Below are 26,030 nucleotides of genomic sequence, written 5' to 3' on the forward strand. Positions count from 1 at the left end.
CTTTGCTAAGCACAGGGGTAAGTAATCTTTGATATGGTAAAGAGAGGTTCTCAACTCTCATCCTGAATTTATTTACTTATGCTAATAGGTTATCTATTTTAATATTTAATCAGTGTTATAGCATTGAATTTATGTAAGATATCTGTAGTTTGAATAAAATAAGTTAAATCCAGTCAAAATATAACGTGTCTGAAGTTGAGAGAAAGCAGGCTGTGGACACAGAACTAAAACACACTTTAAACTATTACTTTCTGAGAACTAATGGAATATTTATAAGTGTTGATTTGATTGTTTTTCATGATTGATGGCTTCAGAATACTAAAAAGTGCACTTCATATGAATGACTCTTTGATACATTCTTTTTCCATAAGATTGTTCCAGCTTTCCCGTTTCCCCTTATATGGTATATAGACGTTATGTTTTGCACAGGCCTCCCATGGAGTTGTACATAAGGTCAGAATTAAGATTTTGGACCCTGGGTTGCCTATTTCTCTTCTTTTTATTTTAATCTGGTGTGTGGTTTTGGCAAAGAGCCTATAGAGCCAACATTATGAGTTTGCAGGCATTGCAGAGAGAGAGGCACCAGCAGTTAGTCTGCAGTGTCCTTTCTAACACTGTGCCATTCACAGATCTTTTGTAGTAAGAAACTAGGGGTGCATCTACACAGCACCCTAAACTCAAAATAAGATACACAATTTGCGTAGCGCAAATTGCGTATCTTATTTCGAATCTATTTCAAAATAGCTTATTTCAAAATAATGTGCTATTTTGAGACATCCCTTAACCCTCATGGAATGAGGGTTACCAAGATGCTGAAATAGCATGCTTGTTATTTCAAAAAATATTTCGAAATAACGGGCGGCTTGTGTAGATGCGGGGTAGCTATGAAGTGTAGATGTACCCTAGTAGTAATAAGTTGTGGAAAAGGGCATCCTATAATACTATCCCTTCAAGCTGAAAGGCAGTTTGTGTAAAATTTCTTTTAAGGTATAGGAGAGGAGGAATTCACACAAGAGACAAAACGCTTCTTAAAGTTGGGGTTAAAAATCAGAGGAAAGTTGGTACTGCGTTCAATGTGAATATACTTGGGCTGACATTTGAGTCCTATGCAATGTGCAGAGTGCAGAATGTGTCTTAAAGTTACCTGCATGCAAGCAAATATGTATCAGATTTGACAGTCTCTCAGCACTCTTCTGGGGTTTTTTTCCTTCTTGATTTTAGGGGAAGTTTGTTTTAGTGAAATGCCTCTGACTTCATGCAGAAATATATTGGGATGAATTTAAGTTTTATAAAAGAAGCAGATGGCATATGTAGAAATACACAATACTTATAGTAGCACAATTTCCAGCATTAACTCTGTTTTCCAGAGCTTTATAACTTTGTTCTTAAACAAAAAGGCCTATCAGATTATCTGCTTTTGAACAATATGCCTTTTTTGACCAATATTAAAAGGATATTTGGCTATTTAGAATGTACAGGAAAGTCAAACACTGAAATGTACTTCCTTGAGTGTACTTTTGTTTTCTGTGGTCTTGTTGAAAACAGTTACATATTGACATGAAATAATTCAACTTGGTACAAATATTTTTGAATATTATGCTAAAAAGCTTTAACATAAATACAACAAATGGAACTTTCAGCTCAGCTCAGTAGGTATTCACATACAAACTCTTTTTTAGTAAATATTGATTTATCACCTCTTGGAAGAGAGTATTTTCTTACCATGTAAGGAAATGTAATTGCAACACAGTTGCAATGGATGCTGCTAACTGAATTTGCATATTTGCGATAGGTTAGTAATACCATAAAATCAACATACTACAAGGCATTTTTTCTGTTAATATATTTCTACAATATTCCTTGTCTAGCCTACCAGTATTGACATAAAAAGTGATATGTCTTAAAATAGTTTGTCATGTATATTTGTAGATGGGGAAGAATAGCCCGAGTTAAATGATTGTCTTCAAATATCAAAGATGAGGCAAAATACCGTAGAATACAGAATACTTGGTCCTTTGAGCTTGACTAGTCTCTCCTCCACCCACACATACATTCAACTAGAAAAGAAAGGAAAAAATGGCTAATTCTGAACATAATAGAAATGCAAAGTCCTTTGGCCCATTTGGCAAGTCAAAACTTCATCTGTCAGCACTCTTAGATGTAATGTTTTTCTGACAGATTCCAAACAGCCTCTGTGAACTAGTTATATTATTCAAAATAAAATTAATTGCTGTTCAGAAATTCATCCCCCACCCATGGAAAATAAACAGAGGTCTTTGTTTGTTGATTGTGTCTGTGTGACTTTTCTTGTTACTAATAAAATTTTGCCTGAAGCCTGAACAAAATAAGAAAAAAAAAACCAAAATGCAAATAAAAATGTAAGATTTCCTAGTTAAGCTTTTATTGTTCCCTTAGGACCTGATTCAGTAAAGCACTTAAACATTGACTGCAATGTGATTTAAGCATATTCTGATGCTCCAGATAGGTCTGGTTCTGCCAAAAGCCTTCTAAACCCTCTGGGCAAGATTGCAAATACGAGGGACTAGGACTGATTTAGTGGTCTTGTCATCCTTGCCCCTCAGCCCGTTCTCTCATCTGTGGTCTTTAGTCTTTCTCAAGGCTTTGGGCTAGCTGTACCAGAAGTGGTGATAAAACCTTATGGGGTGAGATACCTTCAAGCCCATCTGTACTGGCAGAAGCTTAGCTCTATCTTTAACCTTTTCTTTAGATGGCCCAAAGTGAATTATCCCCAAATTAGTTCAAGTCCTAATGAATCTAAAGTAAAAATAAAAAAATTAATCATATTAAACCAATGATAATTATTTATGAAGAATAAATTATATCAAACATTTCAGGGGGTAGCTGTGTTAGTCTATAACTGAAAATCTTTTTAAAAAAACAACAAATAGTTGTGCAGCACCTTAAAGACTAACAAAAAATGTAGATAATATTGTGCTTTTGTGGGCACAACCCATTTCATATGAAGCTCATGATACCAGCTACTCTTTTGTTGGTCTCTAAGGTGCTGCAAGACTATTTGTTGTTTTTTAAAAAATTGTTTCATTTATATCAGACATTTAGTTCTGAGAGCATTTGGTCTTGTCAAAGTGCGTCAAAACTGTTGGAGTTATACTACAGAAAACCAGAGACTAACAATCTTCTCTTTAGGTATTCTGATTAATAGCTTGGTAGATCTAATATGAATTCTGTCCTTTTCTGTTTCTGTAGTCAGCATGCCCACTTCCATGTATGTTTTTGGTACTGCGGGCCTGTTTGTTTATATTCTTTTAAGTGATCAAGTATGATGTCCTTATGTCATTATTAGCCATGGAATTCTGTGTTGTACTCAGCTAGGTAAAATGATGTTTGCACAGGTGTCATACTTTAGGAACTGAAACTACCCATTGTTTACTATATTTAGTAAAATCTCCTTCTTCTAGAACTGTAGCTATTTTTCTGATTTTTATCTTTTGCCTCCCAGTATTTAAAAATCTTCTTTGATCCTGTTGCACAATCACTTGCCTTCCCCAAACAGAACCTTCCCATCTGACAATGGCCCATTAAGATGTAAATATTCCTTAGCCTAATCTGAGACCATTAATCTTTAAAGATAAATTACCATTCTTTCTCTCCATCTTGTTGCCTTTTCTCAGATGCCTTTGCATCTTCTGATGTAATTATTAGGCTTTGTCTACACTTAAGTTTAAAGCACAGCTGCAGCAGCACTTATCTAAAAGTGTGGCCCTAGCACTTTGCTGAGAGAGTGCTCTGTGTAAACCACCTCCACCAGGGGAGTAGTTACTCCTAGTGCTGTAGCCTAGTTCACACTGCTGGCCTTTACAGTGCTAAACTTTCTCACTCAGGGGTGTGAAAAAACACATGCACAGCGAAGCAAGTTATAGTACTTTAAGTGCCAATGTAGACTTGATCTTAGTGTCATCAGAGTATGATATTCTTCTATCATTTTTATATAGTTATAATTTCTTGATGGACAGTATCCCATCTGTCATAGGTACAGACATCACCACTGAAGTATTTATACCCCCTGAAAGCACTGGTACAAATCTTAGCAGGAAGAACTCAGCTGTTAAGCATTTTGAGGTAGATGCATTTAGTTCAGTGCAGTGAGCTTGTCCCAGTGCCCTGAGGTGCATCACTTCATATCCCAGCCAGCACTGCACTTCCATCTGCATTTGGCGCCATCTTTCAATGGCTTCTGTGCTGTGCGCTCTGCCTCTTCTATGTGCAGGAATGGCTCCACCACTGTTGACAAAAAAGCTTATGGGTCTCACTAACATGTCCCATATGGCAGTCAAGTTGTTCCTGAAACTGCACAGTGATGATGAGGAGTCCATGCAGCACTCGTATGACACAAGTTTTCTTGTGGCATTCACAGAGGTGCTGATGACAATGGATTGCCCGTTTTGGGCTCAGGAAACAAGCACTAAATGGTGGGACCACAATGAAATGCAAGCCTGGGATGGCGAGTAGTGGCTGCTGAACTTTTGGATGAGGAAAACCACTTTCCTGGGACTCTGTTGAACTCTTCCCCACCTTGCAGCACAAGGACACATGAATGAGAGCTGCCCTGCCAGTGAAGAAGCATGCGGTGATTGCGCTGTGGAAGCTGGCTACTCCAGACAGATTTTGCTCAGTCATCAATCAGTCTGGAATAGGAAAGTCAACCATTGGAATCATGCTGAAGGAAGTGTGCAGGACCATCAATTGTATCCTGCTCTGAAATACCATGGCTCTAGGCACCATGCATAAAATAGTGGATGGCTTTTGATGGGCTTCCCAAACTGCGGTGGGGTGATAAATGGCATATACATTCCAGTTCTGGCACCAGACCACATTGCCTATGCATACATTATCCACAAGGTTTTTTTTTTTCCATGGTTCTGCAGGTTCTTGGAGATCACTGTGGGCATTGCTGGGGTAACACTTAGCATTAGAACCTCCTGAGACTGGCATTCTGAGGCACATAGTCTTTTGTCTTCTGAGGACATAGTCTTTTATCCCCACGAAGTTCCTAAGGAGCCAAACACTGGCTCAAAGTTCCATTCATTGCAATGTGGTTTTGCTTTAGAAGAGCTACACAAGTCCATGTTAAGGTAAGTCTTGAAAACTGTGAATGAGGAAGAAATCCAACTTAACCTCTTTCTTTTTTCCTCTTGTATTTCCAGCTCCTACTAATGCATGCTAGGTGATGCTGCAGAACATAGAAAAAATGCCATATTGATATCGCAGCATTAATTTCCTTGCATTTTCTGTTTATGGGCACTCCTCTGATAGTTGATATGGCTTTCCTTATGCTATACAGCTGCTGTGTGCTTTTTTTTCTCTTGTTCCTTGCCCCAAACAGATGAGGATTCTCCAATATGACTGTTTTAGATGTTTAATTGAAATATATACATTAATAAACACACAAAGAGAACACTATACATTCCTAAACTATTTTTCCAATCTGTATCAGTCTGTATGTAACATACGTTTCATACATTCAATATAGTTCATTTTTATAGAATGTGTGCATGACTCCTTTTACACTGAGGGTAAACTAGAGAGTTGAACTCTTTATTGAGTAAAGTATAGCAATGTATACATGCACAAAAGGACAATGTATAGACACAGAGGGGAAAAAAGAGGCTTTTCTAAATGGCCGTATTATAAGTAAGCAATAGTACATGTTACTTCCAGGAAGAAATGGAAGCAGTAAATATTTACTACTTGATTTGTATAGAGTGATTCATGGAGTAGTAGTGAGTTCTTCAACATGGACCAACACAAGTGAGGCAACAACTTCTAGCAATAAAAAATGTGAGGAGACCAAGGTTAAAGAAGTGGGGGAGTAGAAGAGAAAGTGGTATATGAAGTCAGCAATGTAGGTAGCAGCCGGACTGGAGAAGTGTAAAAAAAAAAAAAAACACCAACCCAAAACTAAGGTGCAGTTTTGAATTGGAAAAAGGGCAGGGGGGATCCATAACATACAGGACATGGGGCAAGTGAGGTTATAATGAAAGCCCCAGTAATATATTAATTGTAGTTTTTGTTAGCAAGCAGGTGCAATGAAGTGTGTATAGTGGGCCAGGGTGTTCCATGAAACAGAAAACTGCTAATTGAGAGAGCAAAAATCATTAACTGAGAGGAGAGTGAATCTGCTCTTCTTTATGGGTTGAGTATGGCTGCTAAACAACTTATAGCTATATAAATTGTCCGTGAACGTTTATGCAAATGTTATATAGATATGTTTTGTACTGTCACCCAATACAAATTCTGGGTCAGAGCTGAGCAAGATTCCACAAGTGGAAGAGGAAAAGAACCCATACTTACATCTTTTGTGATATAAGCTCTGAAAGCTCTGATACAGTCCATTACATAATTATATTATCACTTAGTTTCAAATATCTACCTCAAAATGCTTAACAGCTGAGTTTACCATTTAGTGGTAGCAAACATCTACTTTTCAACTGCAGTAAATCCTATGTATAATAAGTATGGTGGCATCTCAGAGTAAACTCTCTGAGGAAGATGTGCATTTTTGAGCATGAAATCACAAACTAAAATAAAGCCTTTTATGAACTCTAAAAGTAAATTTACCTGGTTGTTGTTTAATAAACAGTGCCATATTTGTAGTGTTTCTTGCTTTGTTTTGATTTCCATTTTTTGATAGCACACCCAAAGGCAAAACAGTATTTGAAGCTTTGTTTAGGCTTACTTCAGTGTTTTTGGGCTTAATGTAAATAGCAGTTTTGTTCAACAAGTATCCATTTACACCAACCTGCCAATAAAGCCTAGTAAATAAACCTTTCTTAGCATATAAACACCAAACAGTTGAGCTGTTTACTGTTAAATATTTACTGGGAAGCATTAAGAACATTTAATAACTGGTTTTTCTAGTTGTCTGTCCTACTGGATGCCTGCACAAGGGCCTTCTTTTTTCAGTCAGACTTGCCTTTGCACCCACCTTGTCTAAGCAGGAAGAGCTTAGCTTAAGCTGTAGCCTTTTATCAGAATACACCCGAAGCATGTTTTCAAAATACTGGCTTTTTTTTCTCTGACAGGTCAAGGAGGCAGGTGAATATAACTCTTTCAACAATCTGTTGCATAAAGCTGATTGATTGCCAACTAAAGTTACCACCTTGACTAGGCTGTCTCTACACTAAAATTTCCCACCACTGTACCCCTGTTCAACTTTATCAAGGCTCCCCCCTGGAATAGACAAGGCAGCCATTGGTGCACTGTTGTTGTGCCTTGGGCTAGATCCTTAGATGGTGTAAAATGGCATCATTCCATTGACTTTGGAGTTGTATCTGTTTTCATCAGTTGAAGACCTGGCCTTGGGTCATCAAGATTCTGCTCATCTCAGCTTTACATGCCATACAGTACTTTGAGTTTTGATGGTCACCAGAATCTTATTTGTGCCTAGTGCTCCTACTGTGAAGTTGACCCAATGGAAATAACTGTGGGATATCTTAATAAAATAAACAACCTTGTGTAGATAAAGCCTTAGATACTCAGATCCAAAGTTCCCTTGTGCCAGTTTTCCCTACATTACCAAGTGATTTTCAGAAGATTTTTTTTCAGGTGGAGGGTGGCTACTTGACATTCTCCTATCTGTCTCTGTGTAGTTTCAGCAGTGGGTGGCCGGCCAGCAGTGTAACAGCACTGATGCAAACCCCCAGGCTACGTCTATATTGGCAAGATTTTGTGCAAATACTCTTTAACGCAAGAGTTTTTGCGCTAGAGTATTTGAGTAAGAGAGTGTCTACACTGGTATGTGCCTTTGCACAAAAGATGTGCTTTTGCGCAAGAGCATCCGTGCCAGTGTAGACGCTCTCTTGCGCAAAAAAGCTCCGATGGCCATGTTAGCCATTGGGCTTTCTTGTGCAAGAAATTAACGTTGCCTGTCTACACTGGCCTCTTGCACAAGAACAGTTGCACAAGAGGGCTTATCCCTGAGCGGGAGCATCAGAGTATTTACGCAAGAAGCACTGATTTCATACATTAGAATGTCAGTGTTCTTGCGCAAGTACTCACAGCCGGTGTAGACAGGTGGCAAGATTTTGCGCAAAATCTTTCCAATGTAGACACAGTCCCAGTGTAGCTAGGATAAACTGCCATGCCATGCACATCATTGTAGTTTTATCTGTGCTTGAAAAGAAGATAAGTTGCCCCATCATAGGTGATGGTTATTTCATCCTTGCCAGTTGATATTAGGAATTTGCACTGATGGAAACAAGGATGAATTCCAAGTACAAATAAAACCTCTGTCAGGGAAAGATTAACTTCATATTGAAGGTCATAAAATTTGTTCACTGTGGTGTTTTCTGGTGTTGAGATTTTAACTGTTATAAGGTTGTCTCTTTCTTTGTATCAGTTGATAGAGTTTATGCATCTGTATTTCAAACACAATTTATATTTACCCCTTCTAGCAGTTTCCATGAGGAGCAAAACTAAGCTTTGCTTTTTATAATGCAGGTTTTAAGATATGATCTACTTTATTGTATTTGTTGCCTAAGCCTAGTTTGAGTACAATTAAATATATAATTACTTATATATTAGAGATGGGCTGGAAATATAGGATATGAGGTAATCTTTCATGAGTGACAAAAAATCAAAACAGAAATTCTACTACAGTGGTTTTTGGATTTTTTTCATTTTGGACCGTAAGAAAGTTTGAATTGCAGTTCAGACTCCTTTGGAAATCTTAGATATAGTTTGTGGACCCCCAGAGATCTGCAGACCCCATGTTGGAAACCATTGCTGTACTACAGTGGTTCCCAACACGGTGCCAGCTGGCGCCATGGGGCCCACGGGGGCATTTGTGTGCACCCACCAAGTGCACGTGCACGTGGCTCATGCGCGGCGCTGGACCCAGCCCCGGGCGCGCGGTGCTTGCGGGGGGACCCAGCCCCGGGCGCGCGGCTATGGGGGGGGCCCGTTCCCAGGAATGCGGCTATGGGGGGGCCCGCCCCCGGGCGCGCAAGGGGGGGGCCCGCCCTCTGGCGTCCAGCGGGCGAACGGCCACACCCCCTGGTGCCCGGCAACCTCAAATGGTTGGGGACTACTGCTCTACTAGTATGCTAGTCCAGCTCAGATTAATTTAAAATAACCAGTTTGTTTAGAAAATTAATAGCTTTAGATTCTGTTCACCATTGCTTGGTTTGAGTTCTAGCTCTTTAAGTTACTTTGATTAGATTTCATTTGTTTTAATTACATCTCTTACATTGATTGATTTTAATCAGGAATTAGCAAGTACTAACCTGTCCAAGAATCTGTTTGAATAATGTCTGTTGTTGAATTTTTCTTTTGTATATAGACAAAAGCATGCTGCTTTGTGGGCAAAGCTTTCATGTCCATAAAAAATATGAATAAAAGCTACAGACTATTTGAGTAATTTTGTAATTTCTTTATGTAAGGGTTTGTTTAATTTTTATGGCCTATATCCTACCAGGCCAAGAGGAAGAAAACACAAGATAAGGAAAAAATAAATGCAAAAGATAAAATACTAAAACTGTGCTTGTTTCAGTGTAGAAAGTAAACCACAATTATTTTTCTATCACCTTGATGGGAACAGTATAAATCTGAATAGAATAGAATGTTAAACCCCCATTAAAGTAGCCAATCATATTAACACCATGTTAATATGCATGCAATGAAATTCTGTTAAACAGTTTATTGAGTCAGATAAATGAGCATCAAATCATTAAATATTCCTATCCAATCTTCTTAGTCTCATCTAGGACTCTTTCAAGCCTCCACTTGCGTGATCATACGTGCATCCACATTGTGCATGTTCAAACACATGCCCTTGCACTTTAAAAATGCTAAAATCTGTGCATACACACACACACACATTAGAATTTGCATCTAGAGAACCTATTAAAGACATTTTGTGAGTTCATATTTTAGTACTTGTATGTACACATATTGTACATTTTTGAAGCACAGAGCATAGGCAAGAATTTGCATCTGCAGAATATGGTTGTGTATGTCCATGTAAGAAGAGGCATAATATCTGACCTAAAAAAATCTAAAGATGATGTTTGCATCCTCAAAATCTGAGCAAGAAAATATTGATTACCATCTAAAACTACTTTTATCTTGGCCGGCTGAAAATATTGCTACACCTGTAGTCAATTTAATAAACTTAATTTTGTTTGTTTCTTTAAATTGAGTTGATCTAGACAGGTCAATCATGTCTGAATGAATTTCCCTGCACATGTGACTATTTTTTTAAAGCTAGAACTGGAAAGTAATGAATTCCACATTGATCAACAGATTTCTATCCTCTCCCAAACATTATCATTATTGGTAGTTAACCTTGTTATATTAGCTGTTGCTTCAGGAATTCAGTGGGCTGATACAGTTTGGTATTGGAATTATACATTTTGAATCCAAAACTTACCTTTCCACCCCAACTGGTTGGGCAAAACGGCCAAAAAATCTTTATACTAATTTAAGAAAAATCTATAATCTAGCGCTCCCACAAACTGTTCAATGTGAGGAGAGATGTAAAATCTCATTTAAAAAGTTAACCGGTTAAACGTTATGTTTAACTGGTTAACCGGGATCCCACAGATGGGGGGCTGCTTGGGCCAGGCCAGACCGAGCCCACCATGCCACAGGCAGGGGCTGCTTGGGTCAGGCCAGCTAAGCCCACCACACTGTGTTGTGGGTGGGGTCTGCTCCAGCCAGCCCAGGCAGGGGGCCCACTGCACCATGCCATGGGTGAGGGCTTCTCTAGCCAGGTCATCAGTAAACATGTTACCCTGGTAAGCATGCTGATAAGACTGTTGCTTACTGGTTAACCCTTTAATACCCAATGTGAGTGTCCCTGCTCTTATGCAGATCCCAGTTCTGAAGTCAGTGGTGCTTCAAACAGACAGAGGTATTTGCCCACACCACCAATTTGCAGGATCAAGGATTGTGTTTGAAGAGCAGAAACAGATCTGAGATGGCAACAGAAGTCAGATTTCTCAAGTTGATCAAATGAGTGTTTATCTTACAGGGCACCATAATATTTTCATATTGCTTTTCAAAGTTAGATTATATATACAGCATGACTCAGGAGTAGGCCCACCAGGAGCTGTTTCAGCAACCTCAATTACAGTGCTAACAAAAGTGAATGAACTCTAAATGCACTTTTAAATCTTTAGTTAATATTGATAAATTGGGAACTCAGTCTTTTTTCCCCAAAATGTTAGTGTGTGGGACGCTTCTGTTGGTAAGAGCAACAGCAGGAGCACAGCACAAGTAGCTGGGGCAAGAGGATCAGTTCTCTCACATTGCCCCCTCCCCTTCCTACAAATGTCGTTGGTAGGTGCAGACACAGAATTCTAGTATTCAATCTTGTATCGCTTTGTCTCACATCATGCATGGAAGTCCTCTGTTTATAAAAATAATTAAAAGGTCAAATGCTGTTTCCAATAAGTAGTATTCTGTAGGGTTCAATGCCCTCGAAGGCAAGCCTCTTTTTTCTTTTAGAATTTTCTACTTATCCTCATTGTGATATCTTTGCATTGCTGACAGGAAGCAGTTGTGAACATTCCCACGGCAAAGACAGCCTATGGCTAGCCATGTGTGTTGACTCATTGTAGGTTCACTGTGCTTTTCGTATTATTTGTCAGTTTCCAGACGGGAGAGAGAGGCAGGGCGAACCTCTTCTTAGTGACTGTATTTATTACCTACTAAAATAAAGGACTCACTGTGCTAACTGTAGTCCTCATTCTTGTCAATATTGATTTCCGTTTGTAATTTTAAACAACCCCAAACTATTTTTAACCTACAAGAAGATGTTGGATTGGTGTTCCTTGAGAATAAAGCCCTCTATCTTCAAAACAGTTCCACTAGGAACTACAGCAGCATGAACTTCCTTTAACCTTTCCAACAGTGTGTGACCGTCGTGAGGATAAGTTAAGCTAGGGTTGCAAGTTAGTTCTATCTATCAAACAGCACAGCAATGCAGGGGCAAGATTAGAAAGGCAAAGGCACAGAATGAGTTCAAACTAGCTATGGGAATAAAGGGAAACAAGAAGACTTTTTATAAATACATTAGAAGCAAGAGGAAGACCAAGGAGAGGGTAGGCCCACTGGTCAGTGAGGAGGGAGAAACAGTAACAAGACACTTGGAAATGGCAGAGATGCTCAATGACTTTTTTGTTTCAGTCTTCACCGAGAAGTCTGAAGGAACACCTAACATAGCGAATGCTAGTGGGAAGGGGGTAGTTTTAGAAGGTAAAATAAAAAAAGAACAAGTTAAAAATCACCTAGAAAAGTTAGATGCCTACAAGTCACCAGGGCCTGATGAAATGCATCCTAGAATACTCAAGGAGCTTATAGAGGAGGTATCTGAGCCTCTAGCTATCATCTTTGGAAAATCATGGGAGACGGGAGAGATTCCAGAGGACTGGAAAAGGGCAAATTTAGTGCCCATCTATAAAAAGGGAAACAAGAACAACCCAGGTAACTACAGACCAGTTAGTTTAAATTCTGTGCCAGGGAAGATAATGGAGAAAGTAATTAAGGAATCATCTGTAAACACTTGGAAATTGGCAAAGTGATAGGGAACAGACAGCATGGACTTGTAAAGAACAAATCATGTCACACCAATCTGATAGCTTTCTTTGATAGGATAACTAGCCTTGTGGATAAGGGAGAAGCAGTGGATGTGGTATACCTAGTCTTTAGTAAGGCGTTTGATACGGTCTCACATGATATTCTTATCAATAAACTAGGTAAGTACAACTTAGATGGGGCTACTATAAAGTGGGTGCAAAACTGGCTGGATAACTGTACTCAGAGAGTAGTTATTAATGGTTCACAATCCTGCTGGAAAGGCATAACAAGTGGGGTTCTGCAGGGGTCTGTTTTGGGACCGGCCCTGTTCAATATCTTTATCAACGATTTAGATATTGGCATAGAAAGTACGCTTATTAAGTTTGCAGATACCACCAAGCTGGGAGGGGTTGCGACTAATCTGGAGGATAGGGTCATAATTCAAAATGACGTGGACAAATTGGAGAAATGGTCTGAGGTAAATAGGATGAAGTTTAATAAAGACAAATGCCAAGTGCTCCACTTAGGAAGTCATTCTTCCGCTCTACTCTGCGCTGGTTAGGCCTCAATTGGAGTATTGTGTTCAGTTCTGGGCACTACATTTCAAGAAAGCTGTGGAGAAATTGGAGAGGGTCCAGAGAAGAGCAATGAGAATGATTAAAGATCTAGAGAACATGACCTATGAGGGAAGGCTGAAGGAATTGGGTTTGTTTAGTTTAGAAAAGAAAAGATTGAGGGGGGACATGATAGCAGTTTTCAGATATCTAAAAGGATGTCATAAGGCGATAGAACAAGAAGCAATGGGCTTAAACTGCAGCAAGGGAGGTTTAGGTGGGACATTAGGAAAAAGTTCCTAACTGTCAGGGTAGTCAAACACTGGAATAAATTGCACAGGGAGGTTGTGGAATCTCCATCTGTGGAGATATTTAAGAGTAGGTTAGATAAATGTCTATCAGGGATGGTCTAGACAGTATTTGGTCCTGCCACGAGGGCAGGGGACTGGACTCGATGACCTTTCGAGGTCCCTTCCAGTCCTAGTATTCTATGATTCTATGAACTTCCTTTAACCTTTCCAACAGTGTGTCTGACCATTGTGAGGATGAGTTAAGCAAGGGTTGTAAGTTAGTTCTATCATTCATAAATTCCAAGGCCAGACGGGACTATTGTGATGATCAAGTCTTGATGTTTGGTGTAACATAAACAATAGAACTTCCCTGAAATAATTTCTAGAACAAATCTTTTAGAAAAAGCATCCTATCTTGATTTTGAAGTTGCTGGTGATGTAGTATTCACCAATACCTTTGGTAAATTGTTCCAGTAATTAATTACTCTCACTGTTAAAAATGTATGATTATTTCCAGTCTAAATTTGTCTACCTTCATTATCCAGCCATTGGATGATGCTATTGCTAGACTGAAGAACGCATTATTAAATATTTGTTCCACCTATAGCAGGTTCTTATATAGACTGTAATCAAATCACCCTTTAACTTTCTCTTCATTAACCTAAATAGATTGAGCTATTTAAGTCTATTGTTATATGAGACATGTTTTTTAATTCTTTAATCTTTTTCTTATCAGAGGGGTAGCCGTGTTAGTCTGAATCTGCAAAAGTGTTGTACCAAATAAAAGCAAGCAGGATCTTATGAGGGGCATAAGGCAAAAAGCCACATTTATTGTAAAGATAATAATAAAAAAATAAAGAAAAGATAGAAGCAAACAACGTTGTTAACTACTTAACCCTTATACATATAAACATTCATTCATCCATTCATTCAGGTTCTGTGTATTTGTTATAGTTAACAGCCTGGAAGTTGCTTGTGACAGAATACTGGCCATGTATTCTGTACACAAGTGATGGTAGTGGGGAGCGAAGTCCTGATCAGATGCGCATCTGAAGCTCCTGGTAGGCTGGCAGCAGAACCTTGGACTCTGATTCCATAGTTTTTTAGTCCAGTTCTTATAGGAATTTCTTCCTATGCCAGTCTATGGAAATTGCTGCATCATGCTGATGTCTCCAGGGTGGCTGCCAGGTGCTCGTCAGTGATCTCATCGGGTGGACCTCCAGTACTTGGTTTTCTCCACTTGACACCTTTTGGTTGCACTGGCACCTGACGCCTTCTTCAGCCCTTTGTTGCTGTATTCTCAGGCTGGCACCTCTCAGAACCATTCATTCATCATCCAAGCACTCTCTCATACATTCATACAGTATTTTGTATAATAATAAAAGTTGTAGTTACAAAAGTTTCTGGGTGGTATTGCTTAAAACATTCTCTGAGTGCTGAGTAAAGTTACAGTGTTTTAAAGAGAACAGGCGTCAATTATGTAACAATGCCCTTAGTCAATTACAGGGCTTGGCTCCCATAGCAGAGTTAGTGGCTTGACAATGCATTGTTACAATGTATCTCTGCAATGTCAATTTCAAGCAGCCCCTTGCACAAGCTTGAGCATGCCCTGGAGCACAGAGGGGGGGCTGTTTCTGGCTACATAGGATTATATTCTTAACAGTTCTAAGTTACATGACCTAATACATTATAGTCTAAAGGGGCAATAATAATAATAAATCTAAACATTTAACAATCTTAATAAATAATAGTAATAATAAGAAGAAGAATTAATAATAAATCTAAAACACTTTAAGTTGTGGGGAACAAATTATGGGGGGGGTCACTTCCATTTGGAGGAATCATTTTCAATACATTAATATGTTATCCCTACAAAAGCGGCGAGTAGTCCTGTGGCACCTTATAGACTAACTGAAGTGTTGGAGCATAAGCTTTCGTGGGCAAAGACCCACTTCGTCAGAATCTTTTCCTTGACTCTCTTCTAGAACCTCTCGAATTCATCAACATCCTTGTTGAATTTTGGACACCCAGAAGAAGTGGGGTGTGCCCACGAAATCTCATGCTACTATATATATATATATATATAATATATATATATATATATATATAATATATATATATATATAATTTGTTAGTCTCTAAAGTGCTATAGGGCCACTTGTTTTTTTTAACTTACAGACTAACATGGCTACCCCTCTGAGGCTTTTGGACACATTATTTCCACAGCAGTCACACCAGTGCCAAATACAAAGGTAAACTTGTCTGCTCCTACTTGAGATTCATCTGTTTGTACATCCAAGGATTGCATTCACCCTTTTGGCCACAGCATCACACTGGGAGGTAATGTTCATCTGATTATCCTGCAGGACCCACCAAAATTTTTTATTCTTTACCTCCGAGAATAGACTCCCCCATCATGTGAGTATGGCACATGTACATTCTTTGTTCCTGCATACATACATTTACTTTTATCCATATTTAGATGTGTATGATTTGCTCAAACCTATCTTGTGCAGCAGTCTGGATTGCCTTAGATCAGTGATCTGTCCTCTTTGTTGTTAATCACTCCTCCAATTTTGTGTCAGCTGCAAACTTTATCACTCTCCCAATTTTTGTTAGCTATAAACTTGATACTTGTGCAGCCCCTGATATCTCTGAGACTGTCAACACTGCTATCAGTAATGATGATGATTCTCTATGCCCAAACTGCTGGCACAATTAGTTTATTTACTTGTTCTCTCTATACAGTGACATGCCAGATGTATAATATTGAAAAATCGTTTTAAAACTGAAGGGTTTTTCCTGACATAAGGTAAAAGCAGACCTACAGTTTGACTGAGATCCAAAATCATGGTTATTAGTTATTAATCTTCTAAATATTGAAAACCAATCTGTAGTTCTATCAAGTAATTAATATTGAAACACCATTAATTCAGGGATCTCAAAGCATTTTACAGACACTGATTCTCACATGAGCCAAGCTTACACACTGTATTAATAATATTCCTTAATAGCTAGTTGTTTTAGCTCTTCAGGGTTAATCGGTATAAAAATTAATAATATATTTTGATATGTAAATTAAGCAGATGTGAATCAAAATCCACACAGGAGCAGGTCTTTTGAGTAAGAAGAAAAAAGATTGCCCCTCACATATGACAGCATTTACTATTATTTTCACTTCAAGTTATAACTGTACTGCTTGGGTCTAAACAAGAAGTTTTCTTCTTTAAACTATTTAGTTTATTCAAGGCTATTTTCGTTGTGCTTTGTGAAATTTTTGTCTTTTACAGTTAAATTCCTGAACATCAGTATTAGGAAGTACTCTCAGGAAGATGGCATTACAGAATTCTCAGTCTCAATATAATGTATCTATTTTTTTGCATTAATCTAAAATTAATAGGACAACAAAAGTTAAGAGTATGTGTCATTATGCATTTTGGTAATGCTGATGTAGTTGGTTATAGTATAGTGTATTACAATATTAGCCTTTCGGATTCTGCTTATTTGGTATAATATTCTCATTCTGTTATAACTCAGGTGCTAAGAACTTGATTTATGCTCACAATTAGCACAGCGTAGTACAAAATCATTGTATTTAGGTGTTTAAAAGCTTGTTGAAGAATGATAGAATTATGGGAGATTCCCCCACTTGGAAGTCCTGAAGATTACTATCAGAGTTTCTCCTCTGTCTGTACTCCCGCTTACTAAATCTTATATCATAATTAAAAAAACTAAACAAGTTTCATTTGGAAAATAAGATGCATCCTGTTAAGTACAATTATATATCATTTAAAAAAATTATAAGAAGCTGTCCTCATTTCTTTGGCATGTCATTGAGACAACTTTAGTTCTAAATGATTCCTGTTTGTTTTTTCTTCCTCTTGCATATGGTATTAGAATAGAATAGCCTATTTCATCTAATTGAATTGCACAACATCCTTTAGTTTAGTGTGTAATAATAGGGTTTACTTAAAAACTCTTTGCCCTAGGGAGCTAGGTACATGATGTTCCTTATATTTTACTATGTTGATCCTTTGGATTGAGCCCAAATCTCTGAGGCCTGGTTTGTTCCTGGAAAAGAATCCACGTATCTTTGGCTTTGCTGTGCTGTCTCTTGGCAAAAATTCTCAGCAGTTCAATATACTCTATGCTGTCATCTTCATTCTCTAGTTGTTTTTCAGAGGTGCTGTATGTATGTATTTCCTGAATCACTTTGGGCCCCTTCAGGGCTGGCAATCAAAATAGGCCCAGGAAATGGGTTGAGAACAGTCCTCCCCATGACATCACCCCTGCATGCCCCTCCCCCTTTCCCTGCATCCAGGGCCGGCTCTAGGTTTTTTGCGGCCCCAAGCCAAAAATTTTTTGGCTGCCCCTTCCCTCTTCTTTGTCCGTGGAGGGTGCGCACGCAAATTCAGCTTGAGTAGCTTACGGGAGGTGCGTGCACAAATGAAGCTTGTGCAGCTTCCTGGGGGGTGGGGCATGCGCTCTGGGGGGAGTCCAAACCCCCGGGCATTTTCATCTCCTAGGAGAGCGCCAGGGACTCGCCAGGGACTCCCCACGTGAGGACAATGGGAGGGCAGGTTCATCCACAGCAAGTCAGTTAAAGACTTCCAAAGCATGCAGCTGTCCACATCACCTAGTGCTGGAGTCCCGGTCCCACTCCTCACTCTGCAAAGGGATTTTATTATTAGAAGCCTTATAATCATTCAGACTCCAACCTCAACACATAAGCTGTCCAACTCTTGGTGTCCATGGACAACAATACTATACAATGAGACAGCTCAAGGGGATTAAGAGAACTTTGGTTTCAACTCCCCAGCTCAACTGTCCAGAACAAGATAGGCACCAGACAACAAAATCCCACTAGCCTAGGACCTAATCTATGAGCGCAGCCCTGTGCTTTCTCGTTCAGGGACGGACCAAACAGCCTCTGAAGCAGGGTGGATTGATTTAAATAGCTGTGATTTAAATCTCTAATTTTAATCATGATTTAAACCGGCAAGCAGAAAACCTTGGTTTAAATGAGCAATTAATCATTTAAATTATACTTTTAAAATATTTTCCTAAAGGATGGTTGAGTCTTATTGATTAGCAACCTTTAAAACATGTTGATTTACAACTAAATATAAATTTTATGCCAAACTCCATCACTACCTTCCTCATGCCCACCCCTTCTTTCAAGCCTTTTCCCAGCACTTCTCCCTTCCCCCTCTAGCCCTCACTGCCCTTACTCTCTCCTCTCCCAGCATCACCCTATCCCCCCTCCCACTGACACCTCCCCTCCTGCTCTTTTCCTCATTGTCTCCACTTGTTCCCGTGGCATTTGTCTCTTCTCCACCCTGTCCCTTGGTGCCTTCCCCTTTCTTCTCCTGACCTGCCTCCCTCCCCTCAGCACAAGCCCTTCCTGTCCCACTCCTTCCCCCTATTTTTCCTCCTTCCCTTCCCCCACCTTCTGCCTTCCAGTTTGTGGGGCTGGAGTCTGTGATCGGGCCCGAGAAGTCCCCGCAGCCTTGGCCCCAGCTGCTTCTGGGGCTCTAGACCACATGCCGGGCCTGGAGCTGAGCCGCGCAGTGCTAATTTTACTGAAGGCCCCGCACCAGCTTTGGGTCCCGTTAGCAGGAACATGAGTGTGCGGGAGGAAGTCCCCACCTCCCCAGATCTGCCATACAGAGCACAGCTGTGTAAGCGGGTCCGTACCAGAGGCATAGCGAGGGTGTTTTGTGCCCAGGAGCAAAGGCCTAATTTGTTACTCTGGATCGTAGTATGTCCTTTTATAGAAACTTTGTATACTTTTACAGAACATAGAAACTTTGTATTAAGCCTTTTTACATAAAAACCTTGTATCTTGTAGACTTTGTACCCCCCCCCCCCTTTGCTAAACTGATTGTCCTATTGAGTGAATAAGGTGTGAATAGATAAGGCATGAAGGAAAAGTATCTCTGGGCACTTGCAATGGTTGGAGAAAGGTGGAAGACAGATTCAAGAACAATAAGAACAACGGAACCTATGAAGTGGGCTCATTGAAAGAAGGCTGGACTTATGGATGCCTTGGGACTAAGCAGCAAGCGCCTGCTTTTGGAAGGTCCCTCTTTGAAGGTGAATGGGGGAGCATTGCCCCCCATGCACTCATCCCTCCTCCCCCAGAGCAAGGCACCCCCAGTGCCTGGGGGAGCACAAATGCTCCCCTACCCTCTCAGCCAAGCACCGGAGGAACATACCTTGAAAACCACTGCTCCGCCCACCTAGCTGGCTGCTTCAGCTGCAGTTTGGAGAGAGCCGCTCAGCCGCAGCAGCACTTAGCCAGCCGACAGCTCCTGGACCCAAGAGCAGTGTGCATTCTCTGGTCCCACCCCAGCCAGACACCCCCCCCCCCAGAGTAGCACCCGGAGGGCGGGGGCAACTGCCTCCCCGTCCCACTTCGCTACGCCTCTAGAGTGGGGAGGGGCGGGGGGGGGGGGGAGAAAGGGCCATGCAGAGCTAGAACTCCGGCAGCTGTTCCCAGGAGTGGTTTTCCGGGTTTATTCCCCTCCTCCTCCAGCAGCCACCAGCCGGCCCTTTGGCCAACGGCCCACCGGGAAATTCCCAGTATCCTGTCCCTAGGCCCCTTCAAACTATAAGATGTTGTCATTGTTGAGATAATGATTATGGTTCTCTGTTGCACCTTAAGCAGAGAACTCTCAGGCCGTGGAAGGGATGATAGACAAAGATATTTTTAAGCCACCTTTCTGCCTTCTCTAATCTGAGCTACTCTCGGTACCAGTGCAGCCCCTGGTATAACTTGCAGCTGGGGCAGTAGCTTTAAGTTATGGTAACCTCTATGGGCTGTTCTATCCATGGTGACATTGCCAAGAATGGAGCCCTCCTGCTCCAGCAGATTCCTCTGCCAAACCCTGTGAAAATGACATTATTCAGAAGACAGCTTCGACCTTCCCATGCAGTGCCTACATCAGAGGAATTGTCCCTTTGTTGGCTTCAGAGCTCTTACGGTATGGGTTCCCAAACTGGCAGGGGGCGTGAAGAAATTCAAGGGGAGGCACAAGGTGTCCCAGCCCCCTCTCCCCAATCAAGTTTTGTTGCCCTGATCAGTTCGTGGTGATGTGTGGGTGGTTTTTTTTTTTTTTGTTTGGTTGGTTTTTTTTGGCTGCTATTTTGGGGAAGAGGGCGTGAGGGTTTCTCAAAAATCAAAAAGGGGGAGTGACGCTGAAAAGTTTGGGAACCATTTTCTTAAGGCATTTTTACTCTATCATGACAGCAGGTTAAATCCCTTGCCACAAATGTATCCTGGCTGCAAGGTTTTTTAAGATTCATTTTGTATTTCTTAAATGGTGTGTCTACCATTCCAGTGTTTCTTCTGAAGAAATTTGTATTAAAAGAAATTGACTTTTGGACTGCATGCAAAGAAATCTTAGTGTTTAAAATATTTCTATAGTTTGAACTCAATTAACCCTGCTCCTTCAAATGTTATAGCTTGTATGGTCTCCATCAAGTGTGGTAACATTTCTCATTTGACCCAGTTAAGAAAAGTCTTCTGAATCAATTAAACTTTTCAGTTAAAGTTTTAAATTACACTAAAAGAATCTCTGTTGGGAACTGCTAATGTTTAAGAAACAGTATAAAGATTATAATTAACTCTACTTATTTATTTGGTCTTTCACTGAATCAATTTTTAGTTTTAAGTATATCAAATTTTAAAATTTGTGTGTGGTATTGGACTCCTAATTTCTTGTAAACAAATTGCACAAATTCCTTTACTTTAAGTGAATTAAAACCTCAATATGCAAATAAACATGATGATGCTGCAAAGCTCTTTAGCCCCTATCGGGGCAGAGGACAGCAATATCAGAGTTCCCCTGGCCTAGAGCCAGCAACAAGAACCATTGTTTGGTGCAGAGGAGGTGCCTGTATAGTTTGTGCCATGGTGTAATAATCACTCAGAAGTTCACTTTTAGATCCTCTGGTGTTTGTGTTTTTTAATTTTTACAGCTTGCCCAGGTTGATTCCAGAGCTGTACACCTTGGTTCTCTCTTCATTCGTGGACTTACAACTTTGATTATGGCCAATGGTGCCTGTGGTTTTCCATTGAATATGGATGATTTGATGCCCTGGAAGGTGTTTGATGGAAAACTTTTTCAAAAGAAATATCAGCAGTCACACAGAGGGTGTTCTTTGGACGAACTTTTGGAGGGCAATGTGAGTATATATGTATACCTTTCAAAAGTTATACATTCTTTCTTGAAAAGCCGTAGCCATCATCTACAAACATTTTTTTATTTTGAAAAGGAGGTTTTCACTGGTCTCATTTCATCACTTTCTGCTCCCCTCCCTTCCCCAGCCAACCTCCTCTGCCTGTGGCCCCATGCAAGTAAAATTCATGTTGAGGCTATTGAGGCCGTTCCAATTTTACTTTTATTATAGCTTTTTGCCACTTTAAAAATAAGAAGAAAATACAAAATTGGTCATCTGTTTAAAAAAATATGTTTCAATTTCTGATCTAACTGTAAAATTTTGAAAAGTACCTTAGGATTAGATTTTTTAAAGGTATTTAGATGCCTACAGATACAGATATTACATGCTTTTGTGAATCCCAATAGGTGCCTACCTGCATCTTTAGGCACTCAATTATCTTTGTAAACCTGACCCTAAGAGCCTAAATCACATTTTCAGAACTGATTTAGGCACTTGGGAGGCGAAGTTCCCACTGAAATTGTAAATTAGATTCTTCATTGCCTATGTCACTTTTGAATGTGGAAATTAAATTCCTAAATCACTTAGCTTTTGAAAATGTTACCTATTATCATGGGTGTCCACTAGCCTAAGTGGCATAAGTGTCTGGTGGTTTAGGCGAGGGAAGGCTATGCCTTCCCAAACCGCCAGCCTGGCCCTGCCCACAGTCCACCCTCAGAACACCTGCTGGAGGCGTACTGGGGGTGAAATGCTGCCCCAGTGCCTGCCCTCCCCTGTTCTCCTGGCCAGGGAGGCTGGAACCACGCGACTGCATCCCCTCTCCCAGTGCTCTGGGAGCTGTACTGTGTGCACACTCCCCTCACCTCTCTGCCCCTCGCCAGTGCTCCAGGGGAGTTGGGGAGCCCTCATTATGCTGTCCTGCCTCCTCCCCTCCCTGGTGTTCCTGGAGCTTGCTGCCCACATGCTCCTTTCACATCTCTGCTCCTCCCCAGTGCTCCAGGGAGGTGGGGGAGCATTTGGTGTGCTGCCCCACTTCTCTGCCTCTTCCTGGTGCTCCAGGTTGCTGGGATGTGCTTGGGCTCTGCCCCGCCTCCTCCCTCAGCAGAGGGGGCAAGGCTGTAGGTGGGGCTGGAGGCCACCTCCCCAGCCCCAGTTGTACCAGCTGCCCATGCTAGGCAGAGGAAAGCTTTGCCCTTTCCAAACTGCCAGGCATGGCCTCACCCACACTCCACCCCCAGAATGCCTACTATAGGCATTCTGGGGGTGGAGTGTTGCTGCCCCTAGTGCCCACCCTCCCTGCTGCTCCAGGCCGGAGAAGCTGGGGACGTGTGTTACCCGCCCTCCCTGTGCTCTGGGGGCCAGGGAGGCTCGGGCTGGCTCAGGCTGCGCAGCTTCCTCTCTCCTTAGTGCTCCAGGGGCTAAGGAGGCTTGGGCTGCGCAACCTCCTCTCTCCCCATTGCTCCGGAGGCTCAGGCTTTATGGCCTCCTCCCTCCCCGGTGCTCTGGGGACTGCGGAGGCTTGGGCCATGCAGCCTCCTCCCTTGCTGGTGCTACCATGGTGGTGGTGGGGGGCACACGCTCAGCATGCTGCCCCATCTCCTCCCCTCCCCATGGTGTGGGAGGGGCCTCTGCGGAAGGAGCAGGGTTGTAGGTGGGGTTGGGAGTCAGTCTTCCTCCCCCAGCTGCACTGACCTATCAGATTTCTCTTTGAAACCTTTTATATGATGTTCTTGCAAGTATCATATAGGATCATAATAAATTAGAGATTATTTGACTGCTTTTTCCATTTGCTTACTTAGTCCATTTGACAGCATTTTGCGTGTTGTCAGTTTTACTGGGGGTTTTTTTCTTTGTAGCCATTTAGGCCCCAATCCTGGAACTGATTATGTGGGATAGGTGGACTCCACCTATGTTAAACATGTTCCCAAACAGATACAGAGGTTTTCCCAAGCTGAGTCATTTGCAAGGTTGGATCTATAGAGCCAGGCCTCGACGATCGTGGCGAAAATCCACTCGCCAGCCCTGCACTGCACATGCGCGCACCGCCAGTGAACAGTGCGACTGGCTGAAATCTACTTGCCATGGGCGAGTAGATAAGTGGATTTGTCGAGCCCTGTATATAGCCTTATCCAAATCCCAATAAAGTCAATGAAATCTTTTTATTTCAGTGGGTTTTGGATTAGGCTGATAATTCCTCCTCTGGTTTGTTTGCTTCTTTCCCACAATAAATATATTAAATAGGAAAATATGAATTTAAATCTAAAAAAATTGTCAGGAGGTCCCATACAGGTGGTAGAACAGTTAACTTATGGTTTTTCTTTTGGGAAACTTAGTAGATTCCAAGTTAATGATGACTCATGCAAAGACTATCTAGGCAGTGATAAAAGATTGGTTTTTGTTTTGTTTTTAAAACTTGTCAGCTAATGTATTTTAACTAATATTTTAAACCCCTAGTGTAGTCAGGGCAAGTTGTATTTTAAACAAGTTTTAACTATTTGAGTAAACCCCATAAGGGAGCGGAAGGTTTGCCTTGACCAAAACACACATAAGGTGTGTTTTCTTTTAAAACCTCCTTTTAATGTAGTGTAAACATTCCCTGAGTGGAACAGTTCTGTTGTGGAAAAATAGTCTAGACTCTTGAATTTTTAGAGTAGTTTGAATATCTTTTTCTTTTTTTAGCTACGATTTCATGTTACATATATGGCAGAGAGAGCTCCCAGACTAATAAAATAGTTTTCCATATTTTCAGTTTTGAAAGGCCAGGATCTGTTTTTGAATGCATTCCCTAGAGTTTGGCTGTGGACATTGGCATTGCAACAAATTTACATGATTGGTTGTTGCTGCTATTATAAAGTTAGCTTTATAGTTACAATTGGTTCTTATTCCTGGCACAGCCTGATGTAGTGTGGGGAGCCAAGATCTTTCAGTACTTATTTCTTAGCAGTCTTCCCATGAGCATCATAAATGTGATCTACTGAGAGCTACAGCATTATATTCAGAAAAGTTATTCTATGGGTGATGTTCTGTGATTGAAAAGTGAAAAAGTTGTTCCTTTCACTGTTGCTCGCTACCTGTAAACTCCAGGTGCCACTTCTCTACCGGTGCTTTGAAATGGGTCCATGTAACTTGCAGGTTAGGAGATGCTGTCTGAAGCTACGTCTACACTGCACACTTATTTTGGAATAAACTATTCTGGAAGAAATCATCCAAAATAGCTTATTTCGAAATAGTGTGTCTACTCTACAGGGAAGCCTGAAAATTAGTAATTACTTTGAAAGGCTGGGGAGAAGAGCTATTTCGAAATAGCAAGAGTGGAGCATCCACACTACTGCTATTCCAAAATAGCTATTCTGGAAGAGGCATTATTCCTCGTGGAATGCAGTTTCCAAACACCGAAATAAGCCGCCTGTTATTTCGAAATTATTTTGAAATAACGGGCTAGCTGTGTAGATGGTCACATAGCTAGTTCAGAATAACGCTACTGTGTAGACGTACCCTGAGTTATTTTGATCATAAAAATATAATTAAGTATAAGAACGGCTTTAAATAAACTACACTAGAAGTCCTTTATCTGGTTCATTCATAGCACAGCTTAGCAACTTCCTGAGCACTCTTAAGGGCCAATTCACACAGACTTGCACCAAAAGAGTAAAAGGTAGGAATTAAAATCAATTTAATTATTTTGTGCAGTTTTGTGTAAACTAGTCTTAAATGGTATCAGCAGCCATAATGGATAGCAATGGAAGGATAAGACTTGGGCTTCTGTTACAGATAAAAACAATGTTTATTGATTAAAAAATAAATAAATTAAACTTATATTGGGCCTCTCTTTTCTTTAGCAGTTATCCAATTAGTTTGTTTATCCATACAGAAATTGGATATAATAACTTCATAAAAAATAGAGAAGCAATGATGATGATATTTAATTAGACTTTTTCTTGTGTGTCGCACTAATAAAGTATGTTCATTATTTATTTTTTAAAATTCACAAGGAGTTAACTGACAGATTCAGTATGCATTATGTTTTGTCCTTTTTCATTATTTTGTTGCTGCTTTTCAATCTGTCTTTATAAGCACTTTCTGAGCTTCTTCTCCCAAGGATGTAGGGGGATATTTTTAGCATTACCAGTGTCAATCCACAGAAAGTTGTCAAATAAAGCTACAAATTGTGAATAAAACTGTATTGATAAGTAGATTTGTCAACTTTGAAACTTTGTTAGGAAAATTCACTAAAGCTTAGGGTGAGTTGTATTCCACCAGGACAGAGATTGTCAACCTTTTTAAACCAAAGAGCCAATCTAAATTCAGAACAAGTAGTCAACAAAGAGCCTTATAAGAATGCCCTTTTGTATGACTGAAAATATATAACTTAATATGATTGATAATTGACATAATGATTAATAATAGCATAAATGAAACATTGTACTCACAGACTTTATTT

At 40.4% G+C, this 26,030-nt stretch overlaps 1 protein-coding gene across 9 annotated transcripts in view; it reads left to right on the forward strand.

Annotated features, from left to right (window-relative positions):
- FAM120B (family with sequence similarity 120 member B) overlaps positions 1–26,030 on the forward strand; it is a 110,407-nt gene that overhangs the window by 42,928 nt on the left and 41,449 nt on the right. For all 9 annotated transcript variants that reach the window (XR_012902777.1, XM_075924696.1, XM_075924694.1 and 6 more), the window contains exon 7: positions 21,389–21,595. Coding sequence is in view for 8 of the 9 variants with exons in the window: in XM_075924696.1 (XP_075780811.1) it covers positions 21,389–21,595 (207 nt within the window). In the remaining variant the exon portion in view is untranslated. The remainder of the gene's footprint in view (positions 1–21,388; positions 21,596–26,030) is intronic.

This window comes from Pelodiscus sinensis, chromosome 3, assembly GCF_049634645.1.
Source record: "Pelodiscus sinensis isolate JC-2024 chromosome 3, ASM4963464v1, whole genome shotgun sequence".
In the NCBI taxonomy this organism is placed as follows: domain Eukaryota; kingdom Metazoa; phylum Chordata; order Testudines; family Trionychidae; genus Pelodiscus; species Pelodiscus sinensis.